The 27447-nt window shown below is 40.6% G+C and overlaps 1 protein-coding gene across 1 annotated transcript; it reads right to left on the bottom strand.

Annotated features, from left to right (window-relative positions):
- Positions 1-4608: 4608 nt before the first annotated feature.
- Positions 4609-5143, bottom strand: LOC120874459 (protein FAM136A-like). Its single transcript, XM_040255857.1, has one exon. It carries the CDS (start codon positions 5126-5128, stop codon positions 4712-4714), a length of 417 nt encoding a protein of 138 aa, XP_040111791.1. The 5' UTR covers positions 5129-5143; the 3' UTR covers positions 4609-4711.
- Positions 5144-27447: the final 22304 nt, after the last annotated feature.

The following is a 27447-nucleotide window of genomic DNA, read 5'->3' as shown; positions in this document are numbered from 1 at the left end:
GAACCACCAGGGAAGCCCAAGAATACTGAAGTGGGTAGCCTATCCCTTCTCCAGCGGATCTTCCCAACTCAGGAATTGAACTGGGGTCTCCTGCATTGCAGGTGGACTCTTTACCAGCTGGACTACCAGGGAAGCCCCTGCAGCGAGGGCTGGACATATAACAGACATGGGTCAGTGCAATACATGTAAAAGTGATGTGAGTACTTTTTAGGTTACCTCCTTAATGACAAGATACTCACTGTGGACTTCTAGCCAGCAAGAAATTGACAAATTCCTTGTAGACTCAGAAGAAGAAGCTATAACCTTTTGTTAAGGATGACAGCTCTGCCCTGCCAGCCTAAGATCTTGGATTACCTCTTAGAGTCTGTTTTCTTTGGAATATTAGTTCAGGACAAAATAAACTTCTATTCTTGTGTCTGATTTCTGTAACAACCTAGCCTTTATCTTTACTCATACAAACAAGGAAATCAGGAAAGATAATTGGAATGAAAGTCCTACTTGGAAAGCAAAGAATGAGAAGCACCAAAGGTCATCAGATCTTGCTGGATGTGAGTTGTGGCAGCGCCCACCTTGGCAGTAGGGCTGGACTTGCCTAGGCCAGCTGACTGCTCTTGCTCTCTGGAAGTTCCAGGGTCAGTTCCTTCTCTTCATCCTGTTTCTGTTTTTGCCTTTGTTTCTTCCTTTCCCACTGTTCTGTACAGATGTATCTAGTCCAATTTTGAGGTCTGAGTGTGACTTTAAGAACTAAACAGTCTTATGCTTCCAAAGGCAAGGGGTTTGGATTTTTTATTAATGTGATGCCTCACAAACTAAACAGCTTCCAATCTTTGAGTTTCTAATGAATTCCATGTAAAAGTAAACACATCTGGTGATCACTTCAGATTGTAGTTTTTACATCTTTGAAATCTGTTTTACTTACTAGCTTTTGTGCTGAGCTCATAACTCTCTCAGTCAATTGAGTGATTGTTGTTCAGTCACTGAGTCATATCCGACTCTTTGTTACCCCATGGACTGCAGCACGCCAGGCTTCTCTGTCCTTCCCTATCTCCTGGAGTTTGCTCAAATGTATGTCCATTGAGTCAGTGATGCCATCCAACCATCTCATCCTCTGTCACCTCCTTCTCCTCCTGCCTTCAATCTTTCCCAGCATCAGGGTCTTTTCCAATGAGTCTGATCTTCGCATCAGGTGGCCAAAGTATTGGAGTGTCAGCTTCAGCATCAGTACTTCCAATGAATACTCAGGGTTGATTTCCTTTAGGATTGATTGGGTTTATCTCCTTGATATCCAAGGGACTCTCAAGAGCCTTCTCTAGCACCACAGTTGGAAAGCATCAGTTCTTTGGTGCTCAGCCTTCTTTATTGAATGGTAGCTGTGTTAGGGCCATTTGCAAAGATAGTCTGGTGTGCGAAGGCATCATCCTTAATCTGATCTGTGCCACTGGATTATCTTCCATTTTCCAGTTGGTGGAACATTTACTGGGGATCTTGAGAAAGGTTCTGGGTAGCAAGCTCGTTGTCTATTGTTGGGGATATAAGGTCAGTTGACTTTTCTAAGACAGCCAGACCCCAAATCTTAGTTTCAGTCAATTGGATTGCAGCCTGTCTTTAAGGTTATGGCATGGAAGCTTCACATAATATCTCTGCTCATGACCTATTGCCCTGAACTCGATGATTTGGTCACACCTAGGTATTTGGTCACACAACACAATGTGTGTTGTGCGTGTGTGCTCAGTGGCTCGATTGTGTCCAGCTCTATGTGACCCCATGGACTGTAGCCCTCCAGGCTCCTCTGTCTGTGGGATGTCCCAGGCAAGAATACTGGAGTGGGTTGCCATTTCCTTCTCCAGGGGATCTTTCCAACACAGGAATTGAACCCAGGTCTCCTGCATTGGCAGGCAAATTCTTTACCACTGAACCACCAGAAAAACCCACATATATAACTATACTATGATAAATACAACTACATATATTTAACAGTCTCTGCCTCACATGTCAATTGGAAATAAGAAACAAGACTATTGTCTTTTCAGTGGCAGTGACTTATCAATATACAAACCTCAAATAATTTATTAACAATTATTGGAAGTAATGAGAGGGTTATCTAAGTGACTTCTAAAGAGCAGTGTTAAGAAATTACTTACATTTCTACATATTATCAATACAACATTAGAAAAGAATATTAAAAAATAAAATTTATGATAAAAATTTAAAAGGGATAATTAAGTATAAATCTAACCAAACATGTGTAAAAACTGTGGAGAAGATTATAAGATTTGGTTGAAAGACATTAATGACCAGTGCCCATAGGGAAGAAATTCTCAATACTATAAAGAAATTAATTCTCCTCAAAATGATTTATACTGAAATCCTAATGAAAATACCAACATTGTTTTGAGTGAAATATGACAGATTGATTTTATAATATATATGGAAATTAAAAGGGTCAAAAATACTCAGTACTAAAGGAGAATAGGCAGAAGAACTTGCCCCACCAGGGATCAAATTTCTTATGAAATTATGGTAGTTAAGACTGTGCCATTGGTGTGAGGACTGGCACATTGTCTAATGAAACAAGAAGGAGTCCTGAGACAGACTGAGGAATACACGTAACCCAAGAAGCTTCTAGATTAACTGGAGGAAAGCAGAAAGAAGGGAGTGTTCAATAACGGTTCTGGGACAATTGATTTTTTCCACACCAAAAAAATAACATAAAATCTTGACCGTGAAAAGAGCACAAAAATCAATTCCAGATGGATTAACGACTTAATATAGAAGCAAAACTTTAAAACTGTTTGAAGAAAGTGTGGGAAAATGTGTTTAAAATCTCAGGATAAAGAAATATCTTTTAAAAAGACAGAAATCACTAAGATAGAAGGACTGATGAATTTTATTACAATAGAACTTAGAATTTCTGTTCATCAAAGTCATGATAAAGAAAGTGGAAAGACTAGCCATGTATTAGTGAAGTTATTTGTAACACGTGTTTGAAAATGCATTGGTATCTATAAATATAAAAAGACACTACAAACCACTAAGAAAGATACCCAAATAACCCAGCGAACAAAGTGGCAAAGTCAATGCACAGCCATTCCATAGAAAAGAAAATACAAATGGTGAGAAAACATTTAAAATTATTTAAAAACTCATTAGTAAATCAGAAAAATATAAATCAAGATTATAAGTACATCCATCAGGTAGGCAAAAATCAAAGATCTAACAATATTCAATATTAGAATAAATGTAAATTAATAGGAGCTCTTACACACTCTGGTAAGTATGTGAATTTTATTTTTTTTACTTTTCACTCCCTGGGACATCTTAAATTTATTTCACACATTACAAAGAGAAGTATCCTGACAAAGTTATAAATTCACTGTCCAGATATAAGGGAAAAAACACAATAGTGGAAGAAAATTGTCTTATTTATTGCGAAAACCAAACCACTAGGAAAATATATCACAGTCTTGATACAGCAAACAGACAATATTATCATTTCAAGTAGTAAGTTGGTAGAAAGACAAGGTCCTTATCACAATGATAAGGGGCCAGAACTGGGGCAAGAACAGCGCATGTAGCAAAGGCCCTGGCAAAAGTGGTATTTGGTAATGGATGGCAGTCTCTTCATCGCTCTAAAGGAGCCACAGTTCATCCCTGAGTTGCTTACTTTTCCTCCCTTGATTTTTTTTGTTGTTGCCAGGGGATTGTCTCAACAAAGCTGTTATTTCAGGGGGCAAAGTAAGCAACACTGGGTTTAGGCTTTCATTCTGTTTCATGAGAAACAGATTTTTCCAAAGCCCGTCCTTCACAACCCTCTTAATGAAGTAGCTAATAGTTCCTCTTTCACTGTTCATTCCTGAATATGAGCATATTATACTGTCAAAACCCCCTTTCCCTTCAAGGCTGAGTGTCACTGTAAGATTGCCTGGTAGCTTGCTGACTCTGCTGCAGGTGGCCTCAGGGCCCACCATGGCTGCCAGTGAGAGGGAGAGCGCATGCTTCCCTTACCAGTGTGAGATCACTTCTTACAATTTTGCAGGGTCTCCCAGCTGAATGATGTGATATGTGAGAATTTTAAGAAACACACATCCACATCTTGATGGTCAGAAAGGAGTACCTGCAGGGACCCTTTCAACGTTTTTATCCAAACTGCTTCTCCCAACTTTACATCTTAATGTCATGCCCTTGCCTATAAAAGAAAAACAAGCAAAATAACCCCCCTGGAAGACCCCTGCCCCTTTCTACATTAGTGACTGCATGGATTTTATTCGTTTGTGGAAAATGTTGTAGTGATCCTTCTGGTAAACAGCAGGTGGACACCAAATAGAAACACCTCCTTTCATACTCCACTAGACCATAAGCTGGTTACGTGAACCTGCCAGCCTCTTGGTATCTGTGGAGTACCTTGGAGGGCCCTGGTTTGGTACAGGGGAGACTCCCTATTGGCAGGAGAAGTACTTGCCACATGAAATTCAGGCTCACAACAAACCTCCTGTGCTATCTGTGACCCAAATTTTAGCACTGCTTTTTATCCATTTCACTTTCTAGGATCGAAACACAAAGGAACCAGCGTCCAGAGGAAAGGAAACACAGGCCTTAGACCTGCTGCCATTCTTAATTTCCTCATTCATCAACTCTCCTTAAAAGACCCAAATCCCCATTCCTCTTTTTAAATTGATTCCTGCCCTCAGCCCTGATGGCCACTAGCAGACAGCTATTTCCCGATGGAAGAGAGGGACTCCTTCATCTTCCTGGTCACGGTTGGGATGAGGTTCATGTGGTCATCCACACACTTGGTCACGCCGGTCTCCAGCTGCCGCTTCACCTGAAGCTCCTTACTCCCTGCATCTATCGAATCTTTGGCCTTGTCATTGCAATACGTAGTGCACCGGGCCAGGCGGTCCTGGAACTTCTCCAGCTCGCTGGTCACCAAGGCCTGGGCTTGAGCCAGAGGGGCGTGGCAGCGCTCAATGCACTGGTGCACCTGCTGCGTGGACGCCTGGCTCTCCTCGCAACAGGCGGCGCTGCAGCGGAACATCAGGCCCTGCATCTTCCGGATATTCTCCCTCTCCAGACTCTTCACCATGGAGTCCACCGACTCCTGCACCCGGAGCTGCTGCAGCTCCGCCATGGCTACCCGCGCGGTTCCCGGCTGCGCCGGCCAAGTATGTGAATTTTAAAGAACTTTGGAAAACAGTCTGGCCCAGTGAAATGAAACATTTATGTAGTTTATTTCCCATCGGTCCCCCTCCAGGGTGTATATCCGGTAAAAACTCTTCATATATACACTAGGAGATAAAATTGTTCATAGCAGTAGTTTTCATAATACCAAAAAAAAAAAAAGGAAACACCCTAACTACTCATTCCCAGAACTACACCTACATGTAACAGCTTGGATAAATCTCAGTGACAAAACAACAGTGCTTTTCCAAATGTATAATGCAGGCATAGAGTTAAAACAAGGATTCTCATTGAGTGGATCTGGGCTAATGCCCTAGATTCTGCATTTCTAACAAGTTTCTGAGTCATGGAATTGCTGCTGGTCCAAAGCGAGGTCCTATGACTACATGTGGCAAATAGCTTCATGAAGCACAAAACCAAGCTACACCGAGCAATGTTATTTAGGTAAATTGAGCATATATAGGGGATAAAATAACAAAAAAGGCAATTATAAAATTCAGCGTAGTGGTTACTATTTGGGGGACCAGGCCCAGGGGATTGAATTATGTAGATGCAAAGTATTGGTAAAGAACTCACTTGGCAATACAGGAGATGCGGGAGACGTGGATGTGATCCCTGGGTTGGGAAGATCCCTTGGAGAAGGAAATGGCAACCCACTCCTGTATTCTTGCCTGGAGAATCCCATGATCGGAGGAGGCTGGCGGGCTAAAGTCCATGGGGCCGAAAAGAGTCGGACACGACTTAGTGACTAAACAACAACAACAATATTGGTAATGTTAGCGTTCTGAAGCTGTATCATGGATTTGTTGTGTTGACTAGCTCTGTCATCTTGACCTCAACCTTTGGACTTGCATTCATAATCAGAAAAAAGGCAGGCCTAGGTCAGTATGCATTTTCAATCCTCACTATGTTCCAGAATCAGGGAGATTTAAGAAACACGATACCTGCTCTCAGCTGCCAGACATTCTGATTAAATGTGTGTTGAAACGTGCCTATGATGTTAACTAAAGGTTGCCACGCAATGCTTGTGTGTGACTAGGTCTGTGAACCACTGTAACAGACCACATCTAATGTCCCTCTTAATCATCTGTGATTTCAACACAGAAAAATTTTTTATTAACCTGGTTCAGCTTAAATATCTGTTCTTCAGTAGTTAAAATAGAGGCTTTTAAACTGTGATCTCCCTGACCCCCAGGGGGCTGGGTCCTCTGGCCCACTAATGTCCCCTCTGCAATGCCCAGCACAGTTGTCCCCAAATGCACCTAGGAAGGGACCCGTGATATCTCACTGAGTATTAACCAGAAGTTTCCTCCAGGCCACTCTTCTCTCTCTTCTGGGCTCCCACAACCACTCACATTTACTGCATTAAGGCAGTACTGCTTCTCAGTACAGTTGTTGGCAGGTCTGTCTCTTCCACTTTACCATGAGCTCCTCAAGGCCAGGCTCAGGGTTGCATTATTTTTAGACCCTCAGAGCTTTCTCCAATGCCTCAGTAACTGGTTGGTGAAGTAGTGGATAAATGATTTTTGAAAGATTCTCTACAATGTGCTGTGACCCTTTGCTGCTTCAGTCAGTCATAATTCAATCATCCAGGAATGAGGACTTCAGAAGCATCTGTCAGGAGAGAGGGTCTCGCTATTCACTCTGCAGAAAATTGACTTAATATTTTAGAGCAGTTTGAGGTTCATAGAAAAACTGAGCAGAAACTACTGAGTGTTCCCAACAGCCTTCTGCCCCTGCAAGTGCAAAGCCGTCTGCATTGTCGACCTCCTGACCTCCCGCACCTTAGAGGTGTATTTGTTATCATTGATGAGCCTCCGCTGACATTGTTATCACCCAAAGGCCGTGTTTCCATTGGGGTTCACTCTCTGTGTTGTACTTTCTATGAGTTTTGACAAATGTGCAACAATTATCCATAGTCATAGTATTGTCGAGAATAGTTTCATTGCCTCCCAAATCCTTTGTGATGCATCCATTCATCCCCACTGGCAACCACTGATCTTTTTATTGTCTTCATAGTTTTGCTTTTGCCAGTGACACAGAGTTTGGAATCAGGCAGTATGCAGACTTTTCAGACTGTCTTCTTTCAATTGCTAATATACAGTTCAGTTTTTTCTATGGCTGTTCATGGATTGACAACTTGATTCTTTGTAATGCTGAATAAAATTCGAAGATCCTTCCCAACATCAAGGTGTGGTGCTCAGCCCCAGGCCAGACACTGAACATGGATGCCTTGTACTTTCTATCAACACGTCCCGCCAGTCGCACAGAGCCATTCTCCCACTGCCACTCAGGTCTGTCTTCCGTAGCCACCGGCAATAGGGACTTGCCAGGGGTGAAATGAAAAATTTTATCATTATCTCTAATTTTTCTCGATGTCTCAGTCACTGAAGGTTTCACATTTAGGGCCATTTGGGTGTCATCAACACATCAGGTTTAAGGAGGAAGGATGATGAATCGTGAATGTTTATGAGAAAACGGCAGCAATTATCATGATGGTAATGAAGAGGGAAGTGAAGATTGGCCCCCTGGGATGTTTCTCCAGAGCCTAGGACGGAGGAGGAAAGTGCTCCTGTGGTCTTGGGTGTTACCACTGCACCAAGATGGATGGAGCATCTTACCCAGCAGGCCTTCCAGATTCATTATTTTTTTTAGAAATATGCCTTGTGGAACCAGGTTTGCAAGTTTTACATCGAGTGAACAGCTATTTCTTATGTTAAGTTATTGCAGCTGCAGAGTAGAGAATTGTTGAAATAAATGGCTGGAGAATTTGAATTGCATTCATTCTTGACATTGAAACTGACAAATAGCTTCATTCCTCCACTGAAATGGAAAGTTTATTACTCTGAGATGCAGGCGGGTTCTGGGGAAAGGGGGCTTCCACATTTTTAGTGTATCTCTTCTAGGATAGAGTGAAGGCAAATGCTTTTCTGAAATCCTGTCAGTATCCTTCTCTTGTCCCATACTCCACATTCGACTGGAAATAAAACCAATTAAAACATTAATTTATATCCAGTATAAAACCCAATCTGGCAGCTGGTTATTACTGTCTGAGCATGGAGTTCTCAGGTGGAACAGAACTGGTAGGTAGTGGAGGCAGCATGAGAACTCAGCATCCAGATGGATTGAGCTGGACCACCTGCCAGCTGGAACCTTCCCACCTGGTACTGGGCATCTCTAAAGAGAAACATCCAGGCTGGAGACTTGGAGGTGAACATGGCAGGGCTGCAGGGCAGTGGGGCTGCAGGCTTGCTGAGGTGCTGGGATACTCACCCAGATGTTCCTGCTGCAGCTCAGTCCATCCTTCTGATGTATCGTCGGAGGAAATGGAACACAGCCGCTCATCCTCTGCACCATCCTTCCCCGTCTTAAAGTCCTTGATCATCCCATCTCCTCATCTTTCCCCCCCAACTCATCAAAGGCCTGCAGATCTGAAGACTTCATGAATTACAACTTACCCAATTCCAGGCTGAAGAACAGCCACCTCACTCACTCTGTTGACTTAATGCTGACGGTTGGTTGATAAAAGCCTTGATAAAAGGGCTCACCCATATGGAAAGCACAGATTTCTTCTTTTTGCCTCTTGGGTATCCAGTGCCCATCAGCCTCCTGCTTCCAGGCAGGAATCCCAGTGCAGAGTATGTTCATCAACGTAGCCTATGGGGAACCTTTTGGGTACTTCTTGCTGCTTTTGTTTGAGCTGTGACAGCTGCGGAGCAGGGCTAGGCCCTGAGAGCTAAAATCTGTTGCTGCAACTGGAATTTGGCCTTGACTGTTCAAGAATATCCTAGCTCAGGACTTCTGGGGTCCCCTCTTCATGGTGCTTGAGAGAAGTCTTCTGCAGTCTTAGGGATTCAAAAAGAACCATATCAGAGGAGTGTGTTATGTATTTTCTATTAGAACTTCAGTGTTCTGTGGGCTAGATAATAAAATGTTGATAGGATGGTGATGATTTCATGAGTTGAAATTTCCAAGTTATCCAGCTGCTGTGGCTAATGATAGCAGTTATCATTTTTAAGCTCTTACTATGGGCCAGTCATTATGGCTTCCCAGGAGGCGCTAGGGGTAAAGAACCCATCTGCCAATGCAGGAGACATGAGAGATGTGGGTTCGATCCCTGGGTCAGGAAGATCCCCTGGAGAAGGGCATGGTTACCCACTCCAGCATTCTTGACTGGAGGATCCCATGGACAGAGGAGTCTGGTGGGCTATAGTCCATGGGGTTGCAAAGAGTCGGACACGAGTGAAGCGATTTAGCATACACACAGTCATACCGAGCACTTTAATGTTTCATTTTTTTTTTCAATTTTCACATGGTTTAAGTTTTCTATACTCTGGTATTCAATGAGTGAATCAGATCACTCTCTTATAACTTTGGTTATACTTACTCTAGGCCCAGTGATGACATGACAGCCAGGGCTGTTGGCTGTCATTTCCAGGGTAAATGTCAATAAAGACATAGGCTTCAACATGTTCAGAAGAGAGAAGAGAGATTTAAGCTGTATCAGTTTGCCAATAAATGGGAGACATAATCCAGCTTTTTTGCTAAAGTGAAAGGAGAGAGTTGTGAGTTAGTATCTGTTCTCTGTTGGAATCTGCTGCCTTTGACGTACAGGGCAGTGTTTATGGATAATTTGCATTCTTTCCAATGAACTGTGAACATGGTTGAATAGCTTTTATGGGAAATTAGCTGTGTATGTTTCTGGAGCATGGTGGAGGGATTAGAGAGGACAAAGTAAGATGAAGTGTGAATTCTTCAGCTTGATCCACAAGGTCAAAATTCATCCTAAGTCACTACTGTGGTGGTTCTTTTCTGTCTGTGGGATGTGCCTGTCTATTCTTGTCTCTGTGTCTCTATGGTTTTTTATTCCTGGGTGATCTTGTTCCCTCAGATCTGATTTCTTTCTTTAAATTTTTATTTTGTATTGGGATGAAGCTGATGAGCAGTGTTGTGACAGTTTCAGGTGGACAGCAAAGGGACTCAGCCACACATGTACATATATCCATTCTCCCTTAAACTTCCTCCCATCCAGGCTGCCACATGACCTGGAGCAGAGATCCCTGTGCTATACAAGAGTTCCTTGTTGGTTATCTATTTTATATATAGCAGTGTGCACCTTTCCATCCCAAACTCCCTAACTGGCCCTTGCCCCTGGCGACCCTAAACTCACTCTCTATGTCTGTGAGTCTCTGTTTTGTAAGTTCATTTGTATTATGTCTTTTTAGATTCCACCTATAAGGCATGTCACACAATATCTCTCCTTCTCTGTGTGACTTGCTTCACTCAGTATGACAGTCTCTAGTATGACCACCCATGTTGCTGCAAATGGCGCTATTTCATTCTTTTTGATGGCTGAGTAATATTCCTTTGTATAAATGTACCACATCTTCTTTATTCCCTCCTCTGCTGATGGACATTGAGGCTGCTTCCTTGTCTTGGCTATTGTAAACAGTGCTTCATTGGATGTTGGGATGCATGTATCCTTTCAGATCATGTTTTCCTCTGGCTTTGTATTTGATTTCTGATTTCTACTCCTTGTCTTACAAATTACTCCTAATCTGGAAGTCTTTCACCTCCTACTTAGACTTCTTTTTTAACTCTAACATTTCTTTCCTTCCTTCCTTTTGTTTTTGTTCTTGTTTGTATTATTAACAATTTAGTCATCACATTGGACAGTTTTGAGGTTAAGTGTGAAAGCATATTTCACATATTTTCAATCCCAGCTCTTCCATTACCTGTCTATATGCCCATTGAAAAGCTCTTTCATTTCTCTTTTTTTTAATTTAAAAAAATTTTTTATTTTTACTTTATTTTACTTTACAATGCTGTATTGGTTTTGCTGTACATTGACATGAATCCGCCACGGGTGTACATGAGTTCCCAATCCTGAACCCACCTCCCACCTCCCACCCCATATCATCTCTCTGGATCATCCCCGTGCACCAGCCCCAAGCATCCTGTATCTTGTATCGAACATAGACTAGCAATTCATTTCTTATATGATAGTATACATGTTTCAATGCCATTCTCCCAAATCATCCCACCCTCTCCCTCTCCCTCAGAGTCCAAAGTCTGTTCTATACATCTGTGTCTCTTTTGCTGTCTCACATACAGGGTTATCATTACCATCTTTCTAAATTCCATATATATGTGTTAGTATACTGTATTGGTGTTTTTCTTTCTGGCTTACTTCACTCTGTATAATGGGCTCCAGTTTCATCCACCTCATTAGAACTGATTCAAATGTATTCTTTTTAATGGCTGAGTAATACTCCATTGTGTATATGTACCACAGCTTTCTGATCCATTCGTCTGCTGATGGACATCTAGGTTGTTTCCATGTCCTGGCTATTATAAACAGTGCTGCGATGAACATTGGGGTACACGTGTCTCTTTCAATTCTGGTTTCCTCGGTATATATGCCCAGCAGTGGGATTGCTGGGGCTCTTTCATTTCTCGGCGCCTCGGTTTCCTCATCTATAAATAGTACTGTCATTTTTTGATGTTTTTCTTTTCTGTGCAAAAACTTTGAAGTTGAATTAGGTCCCATTTGTCTATTTTTGCTTTTGTTTCCTTTGCTTTAGGAGACAGATACAAAAAAATATTGCTATGCGTTATGTCAAAGAGTGTTCTGCCTATGTTTCCTTCTATTAGTTTTATAGTTTCCAGCCTTACATTTAGGTCTTTAATCCATTGAGTTAATTTTTGTATATGTGAGAAAATGTTCTATTTCATTCTTTTTCTATCTTTCCCAGCACCGCTTGTTGAAAGAACTGTCTTTTCTTTGTTGTATGTTCTTGCCTCCTTTGTTGTAGGTTAATTGACCATAAGTGTGTAGATTTATTTCTGATCTCTCTGTTCTGTCCTGCTGATCTAAATGTCAGTTTTTGTGCCAGTATCATATTGTTTCGGCCAATCCGTGGGGTCAAAAAGTTGGGCTTGACTGAGCAACTGAGCATGCACGCACCCATTCTGATAGGGCTTTGCATCACATCTATAGGTTGCCTTGTGTAGTATGGTCATTTTTAACAATACACATTCTTCTAATTCATGAGCATGATATGTATTTCCATCTATTTGTGTCACCATCAATTTCTTTCATTCATATCTTAAACTTTTTTTGAGTATTGATCTTTTACCTCCTTAATTAGGTTTATTCCTAAGTATTTTATTCTTTCTGATGCAACTGTAAATGGGTTTGTTTCCTTAATTTCTCTTTCTCTTAGTTCATTATTAGTGTATAGAAATGCAACAGGTTCTGATAGGAAAATTCTATTAAATTTTCAATATTCATATTGTCAAGGAATTTTCTTGAATGCTAAGATTCTGAGGCCAGCATCTTGGGACCAGAGTCCTTACAGTACTAGAGAAAGTCTTCACAGTACCAGTCCACAATGCAGGACACTGAGGCGTGGTCAGCTTGCAGTTTCATATTCTGATAAACCATTACCACTGGGTTAATTTTGAGATTTCATATATAAAGATTCTGAGGTTCTCTCACCTCCTTAGGCTTGTGTTTGTTTCAGAATATGTTCACGTTCAGCTTAAATATGTTTTAAAATTCATAAAAGCTTGAATTTATAACAGAACAGGGAGATAGCTTTTCAAAAGAAAGCTGAGTCATAAACACTGGCAAGGAGATGCACTTTTGTTTAAAAGGTAAGCTTAGTCAATATACTGAAATGTCCTTTATCTGATAGGAACTGAGGAGCATGGTGGGGTGGACTATTGGGCAGAACAAGGGACTGGCTTTCTCTCTATCCAAAGAAACACACATCAGAAGGGCTTGTGCTGGTATTATATCATGTTATGTTTGTCTTTTACCCATTTGAAGTTTTGGTTGTGATGTGAACTTAGGTGATTCTCTGCTGCAGGACTGGTCTGGCTTCTGGAAGTGCTGTGAAAGTGAAAGGGAGAAGAGATGACTTAGTGTAGGACTGTGAATCTGTGTGTTTGCCCAGGGAAGATGAAAACACCCAAGGAAAGCAGAAACATCAGATGGCTGGGGATGACAGGATTCACTGAAATGTATTTTGCAGATGGTTTCTTCAGACTATTGCAAGGCACAGAAAATTTATATTAGAGATGAAAGCCCAAGAGATCACTGGGTGAAAAAAATATGAAAAAGTGAAAGATGAAGACAGATTAAAACAGAATTTTTCAGTGGATCCGAGATGGTTTCTGTAATGAGTAGCACATTCAATTGCCTCTGAGGTTAAGGTTATTTGTTGGCATGTGATGGATGCTTTTGGTATCTGAATGTAATCAGAATTTTGTAATAAACAGACTCACGGTAGGCTTAGTAGTTATAAGAAAGGATCGTAGCATATGGTTAAGAATCTGTGTTGTCTTCCCTGCTTAGTTGAAAATGGAGACTTAGCAAGTGGTTGACTAGAACAATGGACCCCTGTTGTCTGCTTGCTAAGTATATCTTGGAATTCTTGAGGCGAGATGAGATTTCCTATGGGAGTGAATATGGCCTGTCCTGCTGCTGTCTCCCTTTCACACCCAAAGGGGCGCCCTCATTGTTTACCAGGATTCTATCCCAGCCTTCCACAAGCTGGGTCCCAGAGTGCTTAGGAAAGGATCTGGAACAAAAGCCTTTTAAAATTATGTACCCTTTTCAGGAGAATTAGAGTCTCTAAAGAAGGAAGACTGCGGAGAGAAAACAGTTGAAAATGCTAAAAACTCAGAACTGTGCATCTCTGCACAGAGGGGCTTTTAACTGAGGTCTACAGATTTAGCTGAAGTGAAGAAATTATTCAGCTCAAGCCTGCAGGGAAAACCAAGCATAGATTAAGCAATGATTGATAAATTAAGTGGGTAATTACTTCTATTTTTTAGAAGTGTTGCTTTAATTGCCTTTCCCTTCAAAGGTGGAAGAGAGAAGTCATAGGCAGAGTTCAGACAAGTCCTTCAGTGTTTGGCAACCTGAGATTTCCCTGCCAGTCCAATGCAGGGGGCACAGGCTTGATCCCTGGTCAGGTAACTAAGATCCCATGTTCTGTGGAGCATGGCCAAAAGAAAAAGGTTTGGCAACCTAGTAAAGAGTCTATGAGATGTGACTTGGAATGTGAAATGACTGGGATTCCCAGGAGGGTGCTCATCCCTAGGGAAGAGGAACCTGGCCTACAATCTTGAACTGTATTCAACAGAGAGTCTCAGGGTCTTAAAGGGGAGTGATTCTGAGCACAGTGCAGGGTCTGCTGCATGGGCGTGTTGGAGCACAGAGCGGGTAGCACCCCGCCCCTAAATGCCCCAGGTTCCTGCTCTGTGTCCTCTGAAGGGAAGTGAGTGTACAGAAGTAAAATTGGAGAAAGACTCCTTCATTGGTAGTTTCTCACGACTTTGAAGCTCCAGGGCATGGCCTTGCTGTCACTCCGGCCAAGTCTACTCAAGGGTGGCATTGGGGCTCTCTTACCTCACAGACAAAAACAATTTTGCAACACTGATTTTTTTAAAAACTGATTTATTGAGATAAAATTCATATATAAGTTATACATTTCAATTTGAAAATATTTTATATATTATATATAATGCTCAGTTGTGTCCAATTTTATATATAAAGATGTAAGAGACTCAGTTTAGATCCCTGGGTCGGGAAGATCCCTTGGAGGAGGAAATGGCAACCCACTGCAGTATTTTTGTCTGGGAAGTCCCATGGACAGAGGATCCTGGCAGGCTACAGTCTAAAGGGTCATAAAGAGACATGACTGAGCAAAGGTGAAGTTATCACTGTTATGAAGATAATGACATATCCATCACCTCAAAACTTTCCTTATGTCCCATTTTAATCTTTCCCTTAAGAGTCTTGTAGACCTCCATGTCCTCAGGCAACCACTAATCTGCTTTCTGTAACTACAGATGAGTTTACATTTTCTAGATATTTCTAGAAATAGAGGAATACATTTTTCCTGGTCTTTTGTATTTAGCATAATTATTCTGAGATTCATTCATGTTGTTTCATGTATCAAAATGTCAAAACCACTTTCCTTTCTACTGCTGAGTAATATTCCATTGTATGAATATACTACAATTTGTTAACCACTTACCTATTTATTTCTGTGTGGGTTGTGTGTTGATTTTGACTATTGAAAAGTTGGTATAAAGATTCACATGCAAATCTTGGCATGGACACATGCTTTTGTATCTTTTGGATATATAACTAGGGATAGAGTGTCAAAGTTAATCTTTATTTATTCCTTAAATATTTGATAGAATTCAAACATTTCAGTGAAGTTGTCTGAGTATTTAGTAGGAAGATTTATAGAAAGGTTTATAGCTATACATTCAATCTCTTAATAGATTTAGGGCTATTCTAGTTATCTATTTTTTTTTTTCTTGGGTGAAGTCTGATGGCTTGTGTCTTTAAAGGAATTATTCCATTTTATGTAGATTGTTGAATTTATTTACATAAAGTTGTTCATAGTTTTGCCCTATAATCACTTTAATATGCATGGAATCTCACTGATCTTTTCCATGAATAAACTTTTGTTGTCACAGATTTTCTATATTGCTTTTCTATTTTCTATTTCACTGATCATTCTGATCTTTATCATTTCCTTTCTTCTGTTTACTTGGGGGTTATTTGTTTTTCATTTTCTTAAGGTGGAAGCTGAAGTCGTTGATTTGAGATTAAGTTTTTGAGATGGATATTTAGTGCTATAGATTTCCGTCCTACTATTGTACTAACTGTATCTCACAGATTTTGACATATTATGATGTATGTTTGTGTGTTATGTATTATCTAAATAATATGCTATATATAATACTTTTAGTTCAAAATGCTTTCTCATTTTGCTGTTGATTCTTGCCCTGTTTAACGTAATACTTAGCAGGGTGTCACCAGTTTCCAAATATTTGGGGATTTTTCCACTTATTTTTCTGCAGTTCATTTCTAATTTACTTTCTCTGTGGTCAGAAGACTTGCTTTGTATGATGTGAATACTTAAAAATTTTTTATATATTGGCCCAGAGTATGATATGCCTTGGTTTGTGTTCTGTATACATTTGGAAAGAATCTGTATTCTGCTATTGTTAGGTGGAGTGTTCTGTAAATGTCAATTAGATCAAATTGGTTGATATATCCTTAATATATCCTTACTTATTTTTGGTCTAGTTGTTCTATCAGTTTTTGAAAGAGCAGCATTGATGCCTCATATTGTGAATTTGTCTATACATCCTTCTGTTTTCTCTGCTTTTTTCTAAATATTTTTTGAAAAATTTTTAGGTGCACAAATTATTAGTATATTTATATCCTCTCAATAAATTAATCCACTTAACTTTATGAATGAGCTCTTTATTTCTGAAAATACTGTTTCCTCTGAAATCTACTTTGTCTTATGTTAATATTGTCATTCCAACTTTCTTTTGATTAGTGTTCTATCTTTTCCTACTCTTTTAATTTTCATCTGCTTTTGTCTCATACTTAAGAGAGATTTTGGAGACTGAATAATATGTTATTTCTTGTTTTACTTATTTTTATTCAATCTGTGATCCCTATCTTTTAATTCATGTGTTTAGACCACTTACATTTAATTTAATTATTGATATGGCTGGATTTAAATCTACTTTCCTACTATTTGTTTTCCATTTGTCCTATCAGTTATTTATTTTCTCTTTTCATATTTTTATGCATTCCTTTAAATTGCCTATTTATTATAATTTCATTTTATACTTTGGTAACTTATCAGCTATATATCTTTGTTGTGTTCAATTGTATTATACTATGAAGCTTTAACTTGTTACAATCCACTGCTCAGTGATAGCCTATTATATGCATAACAAGAATTTTACAACAGTATATTTCAGTTTTCTTTTCTTGCCCTTTGTGTTATTTTTAACATATTTTTATTCTATGTATGCTGATTTTTGCATTAACTGTATAATATTTCTTAAAAGTATTTAAATAATAGGAAAATTATCTTCACACAGGCCTATATAGTTTCCATTTCTGGTGCTTTCTGTATAGACTGGGACTATTATCTGTTTTATTTATTTATTTTTTAACCTGAAATAGTTTCTTTAACTTTTTTTGTAGAGCAGGTCTTCTGGTAATTAATTCTTTCCGACTTTTAATGTCTGAAATAGTTTTTATTTCACATTGATTTTTGAAAGATATTTCCACTGGGTTAAAAAAAAATGTAGTATCAAAGTCTTTTTCCTTTCAGTACTTTAAAGTAGTTCTGGCTTGTACTGTTTTAATGAATAATCTGCTGTCATCCTTCTGACATATGTTCTTTTGTATGTAACTTCTGGGTTTTCTATTTATCATTGGTTTAAGACATTCATCATGGTGTAGTTTTCCTCACCTTTCTTGAACTTAAGATTTGTTGAGATTCTTAGAGCAGTGGGATTGTAGTTTGGATTATGTACAGTTCTTATTTCTTCCATTTTTTTTTTCCTGTTCTTCCTGTCTCTTATCTAACTGTTTCCTTAACTTGTTGAGGTGCTGGGCTCTGCTGGGTTCTTTCTGCTGAACTCTCTCCAGGAGGTAGAGTGGGAAATGATAGGGTTAAGTCTGTTTATTTCTAGTCGCTCAGCACTGTCCCTTGATGCCTAATGTCTAATGTTTTCAGGATCATTATATTATTATCTGTCTTGGTTTTTAGTTGTTTTAGGTGGGAGGTTGTATCCAGTTGCTGTTATTTCTTCTCAGCTCGTTATTGGTGTCCTGAGTGTCCTGGGACGTGGAGAGCTGTGCTGGGCAGGAGACGGCCTGAACTGAGTCACATCCCAGAATTGCTGGGTGTGCTCTTCCCTCTATGGAGAGCATCCTCCCACACTCTGTTCCCCTAGTCACCTCCAGTCCACAAGTGACTGTGTTCAGAAGCCAGCTCTCCTAGCATCTGTCCTTTTGCAGCTTCCCCTTTTCAATGAACTCATGGCATTCTATACTTCTAGTCACACTCATTCATAATTCTATTTCTTTTCCTTGTCTGTCTTCACCTCAAGTTAATAAGCTCTCTGAGGACAGAGGCATAGCTGTCTTATTTCCTGCTGGATCAAAGTGGATATTTAATAAATGTCTACTTGACCAGTAAGTAGGAGAAGACAAAAGCAGGGGCAATGGCTCCTGGTGGGTGATGAGTCCTCGGCATAAACATCCATTCTGGCTGATGTGAACCTCGTGGTAGCTGACTGAAATTACTGCCCAAACTATGCATCAGTATAGTTGACATATATACTAAAAAATTCCAGAAATATTGCAGCGTTGGGGACAAGAGAAATTCAACAGTGTGATAAGGTCTTTCATGGACAGATTGGTGGGGCATGAGAGTTAGTAAAATCACTATTGTGATTTTATCTGTCTTTATAAGCTAGTATGCATGCGGGCACATCTTATATCATTCTATCATATCATTATATATATACTATGATATCATAGATCATAATTTATAATGTTATATAAGGGAAATATGTATTTTTATTTGTTTGCTGTGTTTCTTCCCCATGACATAAGCTCTATGAAGTCAGGTGCTTGGTTTATTGTTCTCTGCTCCATCCCTGATTCTAAAGCCATCTTTTTCACATTGCAGGTCCTCAATAAATATTGGTTAAACACATGAGTGAGACATATTTTATACTACTCCATTTTAATTCTGTCTAAGTAGTATGCTAAACTGCTATTTTTTCTTTTTGTTTATTTTTTTAAAACTCAATTAAGTGGAAATCAAACTACATTTTCTCTTCATTTTATTATGCCTATAGGGAGTCTGGCTACTGAGATTAAAACGGCTTAACGAAGGCTCCAATGTCCACCTGGTGGCAGCTTAACTTAATCACAGTCAAATTACCTCAGAGGAAATTAACAGCTTTCCAAGAACTGCGTCTGACAACTCAAACATGCAGAAGCCCCGGGTGCCCTGTGTCCACACTATGCCTGGCTCTAGAGACGAGGGCGGCACCATATTAAGCAGTGCGGAGACATCATTAGAGTTATGATTAAGCTGCCTTGCAGGTAAAAAAATATCCCGCTGAGAGAAGGCTAGAGTCCTGCCAAAAACATCACTGCTTTGTTATTTACTGCAGATTTCTGGTGATTTTCCTTCCTGAATCAAAAATAGGAAGGGGAATATTAGTGCCCCAACATGCAGGTTGACAGGATAAAGACTGGGATGCACAGGGTGGCTGTGATGGAAGCAGAGACTGGACAAAGATTTATGTGTGCCCAGAGGCAGAGTTCAAGGGGACAACCAAGGTCAAGTTCAGGGTAAGGTGCTCAGTAGGGAGACTTAAGAGGTGACCCTGGAAGGGCTAGAGATACGGCCGAGAAGGTGTTGGCCTGAAGCAGATCGACTGCCAGGTATGTTTTTCAACAAAGGTGGGTTTATTCTAGATCAGTGGAGAATAGCAATTCTGGGTCCGCAGCCATGGTGAACCGTGTGCATATCCCGATGTGGCCAAGAAGAAGGGGACAAGGAAGCTGGGAAGGTTGGAGTGAACCACGAGTCCACGGCTTCTCACTGGCCACGGAGTCCTTTCCAGGAAATAAGAGTCTTGCTTTTTCCTCTTGGGCTCTGCTATTCTCAAAGGGCACGAGAGCTCCTCGTTTTGATCTTCCAGCTCTATTTAATTGAGGCTTCTGTTTATTGATTTTCTTCTCTTTCTTTCTTTCTTTTTTTTTTTTAACAAAGGAAACCTGAAGATCAGTAATCTGGGAAAGTGTGTGTGGCACTGGTCACGAGGGCAGAGTGAATAGTTTTCAGGGTGATCTGACTTAGCTCAATAGAATGGTGTCTTTCTCCAGAGTTGCCTTTAATGCAGAGCTAAGAACATTCCAGCTGACCTTGTTCTCCATGGCTATTTTGGCTCATGATAACAGAGTGAGTTCCAGATGGGAAAAGCTTGACTCTATCTAGGTAATGCATTTGATGTGTCTATTAAGGCAAAGCAAAAAAAATGAAATCGAATACCAGCGTTATTCTGTATCCATTGTTGCTATCAGGGTTCAGTGCATGAAGCACAAACCACTCTGGATCTCTTAAGCAGAAAGGGACTTAATATGCAAAATTAGGTACTTCAAAATAATTGGAATTGCTGCAAAATGGAGTCAAGGGTTGAAATTGTTGTGCTCAAGAGCACATCACAAGAGTGTCAATCCAGGGATCAGAAAGCCACTGTCTTTGTCACAGATGTCTCTTGACACCCGTGGAGCTGGGGCCTGGGCACTGGGATGCCAAGCCGGGCTGTCTCTACTGCATCTTGATTCTCGGATGTTCAGGATGTTACCTGCTGGCATGAACAGCAAAGGAAAGGAGCCTCTGTTCACTCCCGCCTTTTCAGACCACTCAAGTGGATCCAGTGTTTAAAACCCAAGTTGGACGCAGTCTGAGAGATTGGGGAGTGTGGGATTTTGTTTTTATTTTGGTATTTATTTCCCTCTAGTGAGGGCAGGACCAGGGTGAAGCAGAAAGGCACCCAGGGCATGAAATTTACAGAGGTGCTCACTCTCAGGGCCAGGCAGGTACAAGTGTTCACCTCCTAGTAATACTGTGATAATTAAATGAGATAAATCTTTCATGGAACTTAGTGCAGTTTTAATACATGGTGAGTACTCATTAATTGCTGGATCAATAATTTTTAGCTATAGGGAGAAAAGGGAAATGAGGTTAATTTCTCTACTCCTGTGAGTTTCCTTCAAAGAATTTTTCCTTCAATGAATCTCTAGCATTATGTTATATAGGCTTTTGAAAGTGATGGTCATGAGGCCAGTTTGGCCACTTTTTAGTAAGTTTTGCTACAGGTGTATAGCACCTCTTCAGAATGTTTGGGCCTCTAGTACTTTTACCCTAGGCTTTGAGCCTTTAGCCACAAGGAAAGACCTTTTTAACATCGTGTCACAGGTCCCTAATTCTCCCGTATGTAATGGCAGCTCTGGAAATTCTGCCTTAGAATGTTATAATTTTCTTAATGATCATTTGAAACATAGATACCCATAGAACAACTTAGGTTGTTTCCATAATTTGGCTATTGTGAATAATGCTGTCTTTAACATGGAGGGGGTGCAGATAGCTCTTCAATATTATATAGTAAAAATCATCATATTTTAATTTTTTGAGGAACCTCCCTACTGTTTGCCATAGTGGCTGCACCAATTTTCCATAGTGGCTGTACTGATGCATTAGACATGAACTTGGGCAAATTCTGGGAGATGGTGAGTGACAGGGAGGCCTGGTGTGCTGCAGTCCGTGGGGTTGCAAAGAGTCGGACACGACTTGGTGACTGAACTCAACTCGGCACCAGTTTACTTTCCCACCAACTGTGCTCAAAGGTTCTCATTTTTCTAGATCCTCAGGAACATTTATTATCTCTCATTTTCTGATAATAGCTGTAATGGCAGGTGCGAGATGATACCTTATTGCGATTTTGATTTCCATTTCCCTGATATTTAGTGATGTTAAGCATCTTTTCAGGTACCTTTGGCTGTGGGTATGTCTTATTTGAAAAAATGTCTATTCAGGTTTTCTGCCCATTTAAAAAATCATTATTATTATTATTATTGGTGAATTACATGAATTTTTAAAATATATTTTAGTTATTAACCCTTTGTCAGAGATATGGCTTGCTGATATATTCTCTCATTCAGTAGGTTGCTTATTAACTTTGTCAGTTGCTTCTTCTGCTCGGCAGAAGTCTTTAAGTTTGTTGTAGTCCCACTTGTTTATTTTTGCTTTTGTTGTTTGTGGTTGTGGCATCACAGCCCAAAACATTTTTGTGAAGAACAATGTCAAAGGCTGCTGTTTTCTTCTAAAAGTTTTATGATTTCAGGTCTTACGTTTAGTCTTGAATCCTTTTCAGGTTAATTTTTATGGTGGTTGTAAGAGAGAAGTCCAATTTCATTCTTTTGCCTATGAATATCCAGTTTTTTCTAGCACCATTCACTGAAGAGACTGTCCTTTCTCCGTTGAATATTCTTGATTTTTTGGTTAGTTGACTGTATATGTATGTGTTTATTTTTGGGCTTTACGTCTGTTTCATTGGTTACTATGTCTGTTTTTATGACAATAACATGTTGTTTTTATTTATTATTGTAACTTTATAATAAATTCTGAAATAAAGAAGTATAAAGCCTCTAGTTTTTTTTTTTTTTTTAATATGTTCCTTTGTCTAGTCAGAGTCTTTTGTGGTTCCATATGAATCTTAGGGTTGTTTCTTTTATTTCTGTGAAAAATGCCTTTGTGATTTGGGTAAGGATTGCATCAAATCTATAGATGGCTTTGGATAGTCATACAACCACTTTGAAAAATGATTTGTCATTATCTACTCATGTTAAGTAGACTTCCCTGTAGCTCAAATGGTAAAGAATCTGCCTGTGAGACAGGAGATCAGGGTTTGATCCCTGGGTTGGGAAGTTCCTCTGGAGAAGGTAATAGCAATCCACTCCAGTATTCTCGCCTGGAGAATTCCATGGACAGGGAAGCCTGGCGGGCTACAGTCCATGGGGTCATAAAGAGTTGGACTCGACTGAGTGACTAACAGAGTCCATTCATGTTAAGTACGTACATCCTATAACCACCAAGTTCCTTTCATAACAAAATATGTGTAATGAATAATCATAATTGTCCTTGTAATAATTAAAAAAACAGACAAAACTTTCAGTGTCCATTGAAAGTAAAACAGATAAATTTGGTACATTCATATAAAAAATTCTAAATGTCTATGAGAATGAATTACTGTTGTACATAGTAAAATATGTAATTCTTATAAGGACAATGTTATCAAAAGAATCTAGTCCTGAAAGGGCCCATTTTGTATTATTTCATTTATATAAATTTAAAAATAGGCAGTATGAATTTATGGTGTCAGAGTAGAACTTATCTTTAGGGAGGAGAAAGAGAGTGATGAAGAGCAGGCATGAGAGGGCGTCTGGTGGGGGGCTACTGCTATTATTACATAAGTGTGTTTTCTTTATGATCTTTCATGAAGCTTAAGATTCATGGTCTTTTCTGTGTGTTTGTTACATTTCAGTAAAAAATGTAAAAGAAAAAAGGAGGAAACTAAGGAAAGGACCAGAGGAAAAGGAAAAAAACAAAAGTGGTATTTTGTTAGTAGATATGTTAAACAACACATACAAATTTCAATTATAACAGTCAGGCTAATTTAATTACTAGAAATCAGCATTTTATGCATGATATTTGCATTTCTGTCCCATTGATCTATTCTCTATCAACAAGTCTCTGAAACACAGATAGGTAGTTCAAATGATCTGTATGTTTTTAAGCAGCTTATCTTACAGTTTCAAGATGGTGACTATGCTTTCAACAGAGGTCTGTACAAAATTCACCTACTGTCATCCCACAAGTTAATGCAACCGTTTGTCTCCAGTGCATTAAAAACTGACATAAAATATATTTGCATGTACACACTATTTTGTTAAATATATGCATCTCTTTATCTATCTATCTTTCTATCTATCTTTTTCTTTCTCTATGTGACCTATCTATATATTTTCCTATCTCCCTATCTGTCATCTATCCAACTAATCTATCTATCTTTCTATCTATCATTTGGATCAAGATGTCGAGTACCGCCCCGCCCCCCCACCCGCCCCCGACCCCAAACCTGGCACGACACAGTCTGGAAACCTTGGGACTGTTTTATCCAGTTCTCACTTTCTGTCTGACTGCTCGTAAGATGGTAACTGAGAATCTAACTCATCTCTGGGGAGTAGGTAATCTCCTTGCTTCTGAGGGTTAGCATGTCAAGAGGCACCCATATCTTGACTAACCTCTGGGCCAAAGCTCTTATTCTCTTTTGTGTGTAGAGGCCCACGGCAGATGTCAGCTTCTTCCATGCACTGCCTGGCAGTCCCTCCTGAGGTAGTTGGTGATTGAGGTGGCTGTGGGTGTGAATTTACTCTGCGGTGGAAAGCAGAGATTTTTGCTATTTCATGTCCGTTTTTGTGCTTGCGATACAGAAAAACAGTAACAAGAAAATCTCCGTAGACTTCATGAAATCCAAAGTGTTGAGTGAAATTGTTGCTTTTTGTTTGCAAAAGTAGGCTTTTCACTTCTCACTTCACTTAAAACAGATCTGACAAGAATTTGACACCAAAGCCCACGCCCGCCTTTCTGAAACACTCCTGACTTCTTGACACCATGGCCTGCCTGCGTTCCTTTTACCCCAGGTTCTCAGGATTTTTTGCTGATTCTTCTTCTTTTCCCTAACTGTTAAATATTAGAATTCCTTTCAGCGCTATCATAATCCTCTTGGCTCACTCTCCATGCTTTCTCCCTCCATTTCCACAGTTTAAAATATCACATATATGTCAACAATGCCAAATTATATATCCAAGCTCACTATCTTGTTCTGAGCATCCAAAGAAACTGACGCTGTCAAACGGATATGGTCTCACAAGAACAAGCAACTATTTCAGTTACTTAAGGATTAAAAAGGAAGATGCACAATATGGTGCTTATTCTAGAAGGATAATTAGTGGAGTGGAACAAACAATTTAAAATAAGTATAAGAAGTATTTTGAAAGAAATAACAATATTGAAATTAGGAAGCATAAATAAGCAGCTGTTAAGAAAAGCCAGAGTGAGACGTCCCTGGCAGTCCAGTGCTTAAGACTCCATGCTCCCAATGCAGGAGGCATGAGTTTGATCCCTGGAAAACTCATGGGAAACTGAGATCCTGTGTGGTGAGTGGTGTGGTCAAAAAAAAAAAAAAGAAAAGTCAGAGTGGCATTGACATGAAAGTGTTAGTCGCTCAGTCGTGTCCGACTCTTTACAACCCGGTGGACTGTAGCCCCCCAGGCTCCTCTGTCCATGGAATTCTCCAGGCAAGAGTACTGGAGTGGGTTGCCATTCCCTTCTCCAGGGGATCTTCCTAACCTAGGGATTGAACCCAGGTCTCTTGCATTGCCAGCTGATTCTTTATCATCTGCACCACCAGGGAAGCCCCCTGGCATTAGTGGTTGTTTTTCTGGCAGAGGCTAAAGAACCTCTTCCAAGATGAAGGGGGCCTCAGTGAGGCCCCAAGAGAATGGTACAACCTCATACAATAAGATCTCCTTGACAGCTAAGACCACAATTGGAGACACCTCTGCCCACTGTAAGTCAGAATCTCTTCTCTCTTCCTCTGCTTCTGCCTCCTCACCTGAACAAGACAGGTGAGAGAAGGGCTTCCTGAAGTTTGCACTCCAGGGGGCAGATGAGGACAGGAGAACCAGCAATAGAAGAAGGAAGAAGAAAAGAGAGAGAGAGGAGGCTAGAGTAAATGGCCTACCTGAACACTGGAGAGAAAAGATGCATGGGCCTCTAAAAGTAGCATTTGAATTGGACAGAATATTTTCCTGCATGAGACTGAGATTTTAATAAATGGATGAAGGGGACATAACAGAAAATACCTCTATTGGACTCTGCCCCTGATTCTCAGCATAGAACTCCCGAAAACCCTTCTAATTTCTTAAGCAATAAAAGTATGGGAAGCATCTTTTGTTCTAATGAGGTGACTCTAGGTGGGTTCCTGCAATATTGCTCTTTACAGCATCAGACCTTGCTTCTATCACCAGTCACATCCACGACTGGGAACTGTTTTCGATTTGGCTCCATCCCTTCATTCTTTCTGGAGTTATTTCTCCACTGATCTCCAGTAGCATATTGGGCACCCACTGACCTGGGGAGTTCCTCTTTCAGGATCCTATCATTTTGCCTTTTTATACTGTTCATGGGGTTCTCAAGGCAAGAATACTGAAGTGGTTTGCCATTCCCTTCTCCAGTGGACCACATTCTGTCAGACCTCTCCACCATGACCTGTATGTCTTGGGTTGGCCCCACATGGCATGGCTTAGTTTCAATGAATCAGACAGGCTGTGGTCTGTGTGATCAGATTGGTTAGTTTTTTGTGATTGTTGGTTTCAGTGTGTCTGCCCTCTGATGCCCTCTCGCAATACCTACCGTCTTACTTGGGTTTCTCTTACCTTGGGTGTGGGGTATCTCTTCACGGCTGCTCCAGCAAAGTGCAGCCACTACTCCTTACCTTGGACGAGGGGTATCTCCTTACAACAAAGGTCTGTGTAGTCAAGGCTATGGTTTTTCCAGTGGTCATGTATAAATGTGAGAGTTGGACAGTGAAGAAAGCTGAGCCCAATTGATGCTTTTGAACTGTGGTGTTGGAGAAGACTCCTGAGAGTCCCTTGGACTGCAAGGAGGTCCAACTAGTCCATCCTAAAGGAGATCAGTCCTGGGTGTTCATTGGAAGGAATGATGCTAAAGCTGAAACTCCAATACTTTGGTCACCTCATGCGAAGAGCTGACTCATTGGAAAAGACCCTGATGCTGGGAAGGGATTGGGGGCAGGAGGAGAAAGGGACAACAGAGGATGAGATGGCTGGATGGTATCACTGACTCATTAGACATGAGTTTGAGTAGACTCCGGGAGATGGTGATGGACAGGGAGGCCTGGCGTGCTGCGATTCATGGGGTTGCAAAGAGTTGGACACGACTAAGTGACTGAACTGAGGTGGGTTCCTGGAGGATGGTTGATCATCAGGTAGACCAAACCATCATTAAAAGCTTGAAATGTTCAGCCCAAACCCTCGTCCTCCAGAGAGGGGAGAGGGGCTGGAAATGGAGCAATGAAGCCTCCATGAAATTTCCAAAGTGTGGGGTTGAGGGGCTTCCCAGGGGGTCAACTCATCCACAGTGGGAGAGTGACACACCCCAACCCCAAAGGGACACACTTCCTGTGTCGGGACCCTCCCAGACCTCACCCTGTGCATCTCTTCATCTAGTTGCTTATCTGGATCCTGTATCATATCCCTAATGAACTGGTAAACATGTTTCCCCGAGTTCTGGGAGCCGCTCTAGCAAACTAGTCACACCCAAGGAGGGGTCCTTGGGACCTCTGCTCTGTAGCAGGCTGATCAGAAGCACAGGTGATAACCTGGGCTTGTGACTGGCATCTGAAAAGAAAGAAAGTGTGTGTGTGTGTATGTGTAGAGGGGTGGTATTGTGGGGTTGAGCCCTTAATTTGTGGGACCCAATGCAGCTTCCAGGTAAACAGTGTCAAAACTGAGTTAAACCATGGGACAACCAGCTGGTGTCACAGAGAATTGCTTGTGGTGAGGATAAGCCTCTACCCATCCTCTGACCAGAAGTCTCCGGAGTGAAGGGTTCTGTGTGCACAGCCAAGGAGACACACAGGAGAGAAACACAGTGGGGAAGAACTGGGGTTTTCCCTACAACAGGAGGGAAAGAGCGAGTCTTTCCATTTTAACCAGATTATGGAAATAATTAGACTGGACTAAAATTTAAATAGAAG

This window comes from Oryx dammah, unplaced genomic scaffold (genome assembly GCF_014754425.2).
Source record: "Oryx dammah isolate SB20612 unplaced genomic scaffold, SCBI_Odam_1.1 HiC_scaffold_15, whole genome shotgun sequence".
NCBI classification, from domain to species: domain Eukaryota; kingdom Metazoa; phylum Chordata; class Mammalia; order Artiodactyla; family Bovidae; genus Oryx; species Oryx dammah.
The sequence above is the reverse complement of the archived record's forward strand: the minus strand, read 5'-3'. Positions and strand labels throughout refer to the sequence as shown.

Excerpts from the sequence above, each read along its gene's own strand:
- LOC120874459 (XM_040255857.1), bottom strand. The coding sequence starts at position 5,128 with ATGGCGGAGCTGCAGCAGCTCCGGGTGCAGGAGTCGGTGGACTCCATG.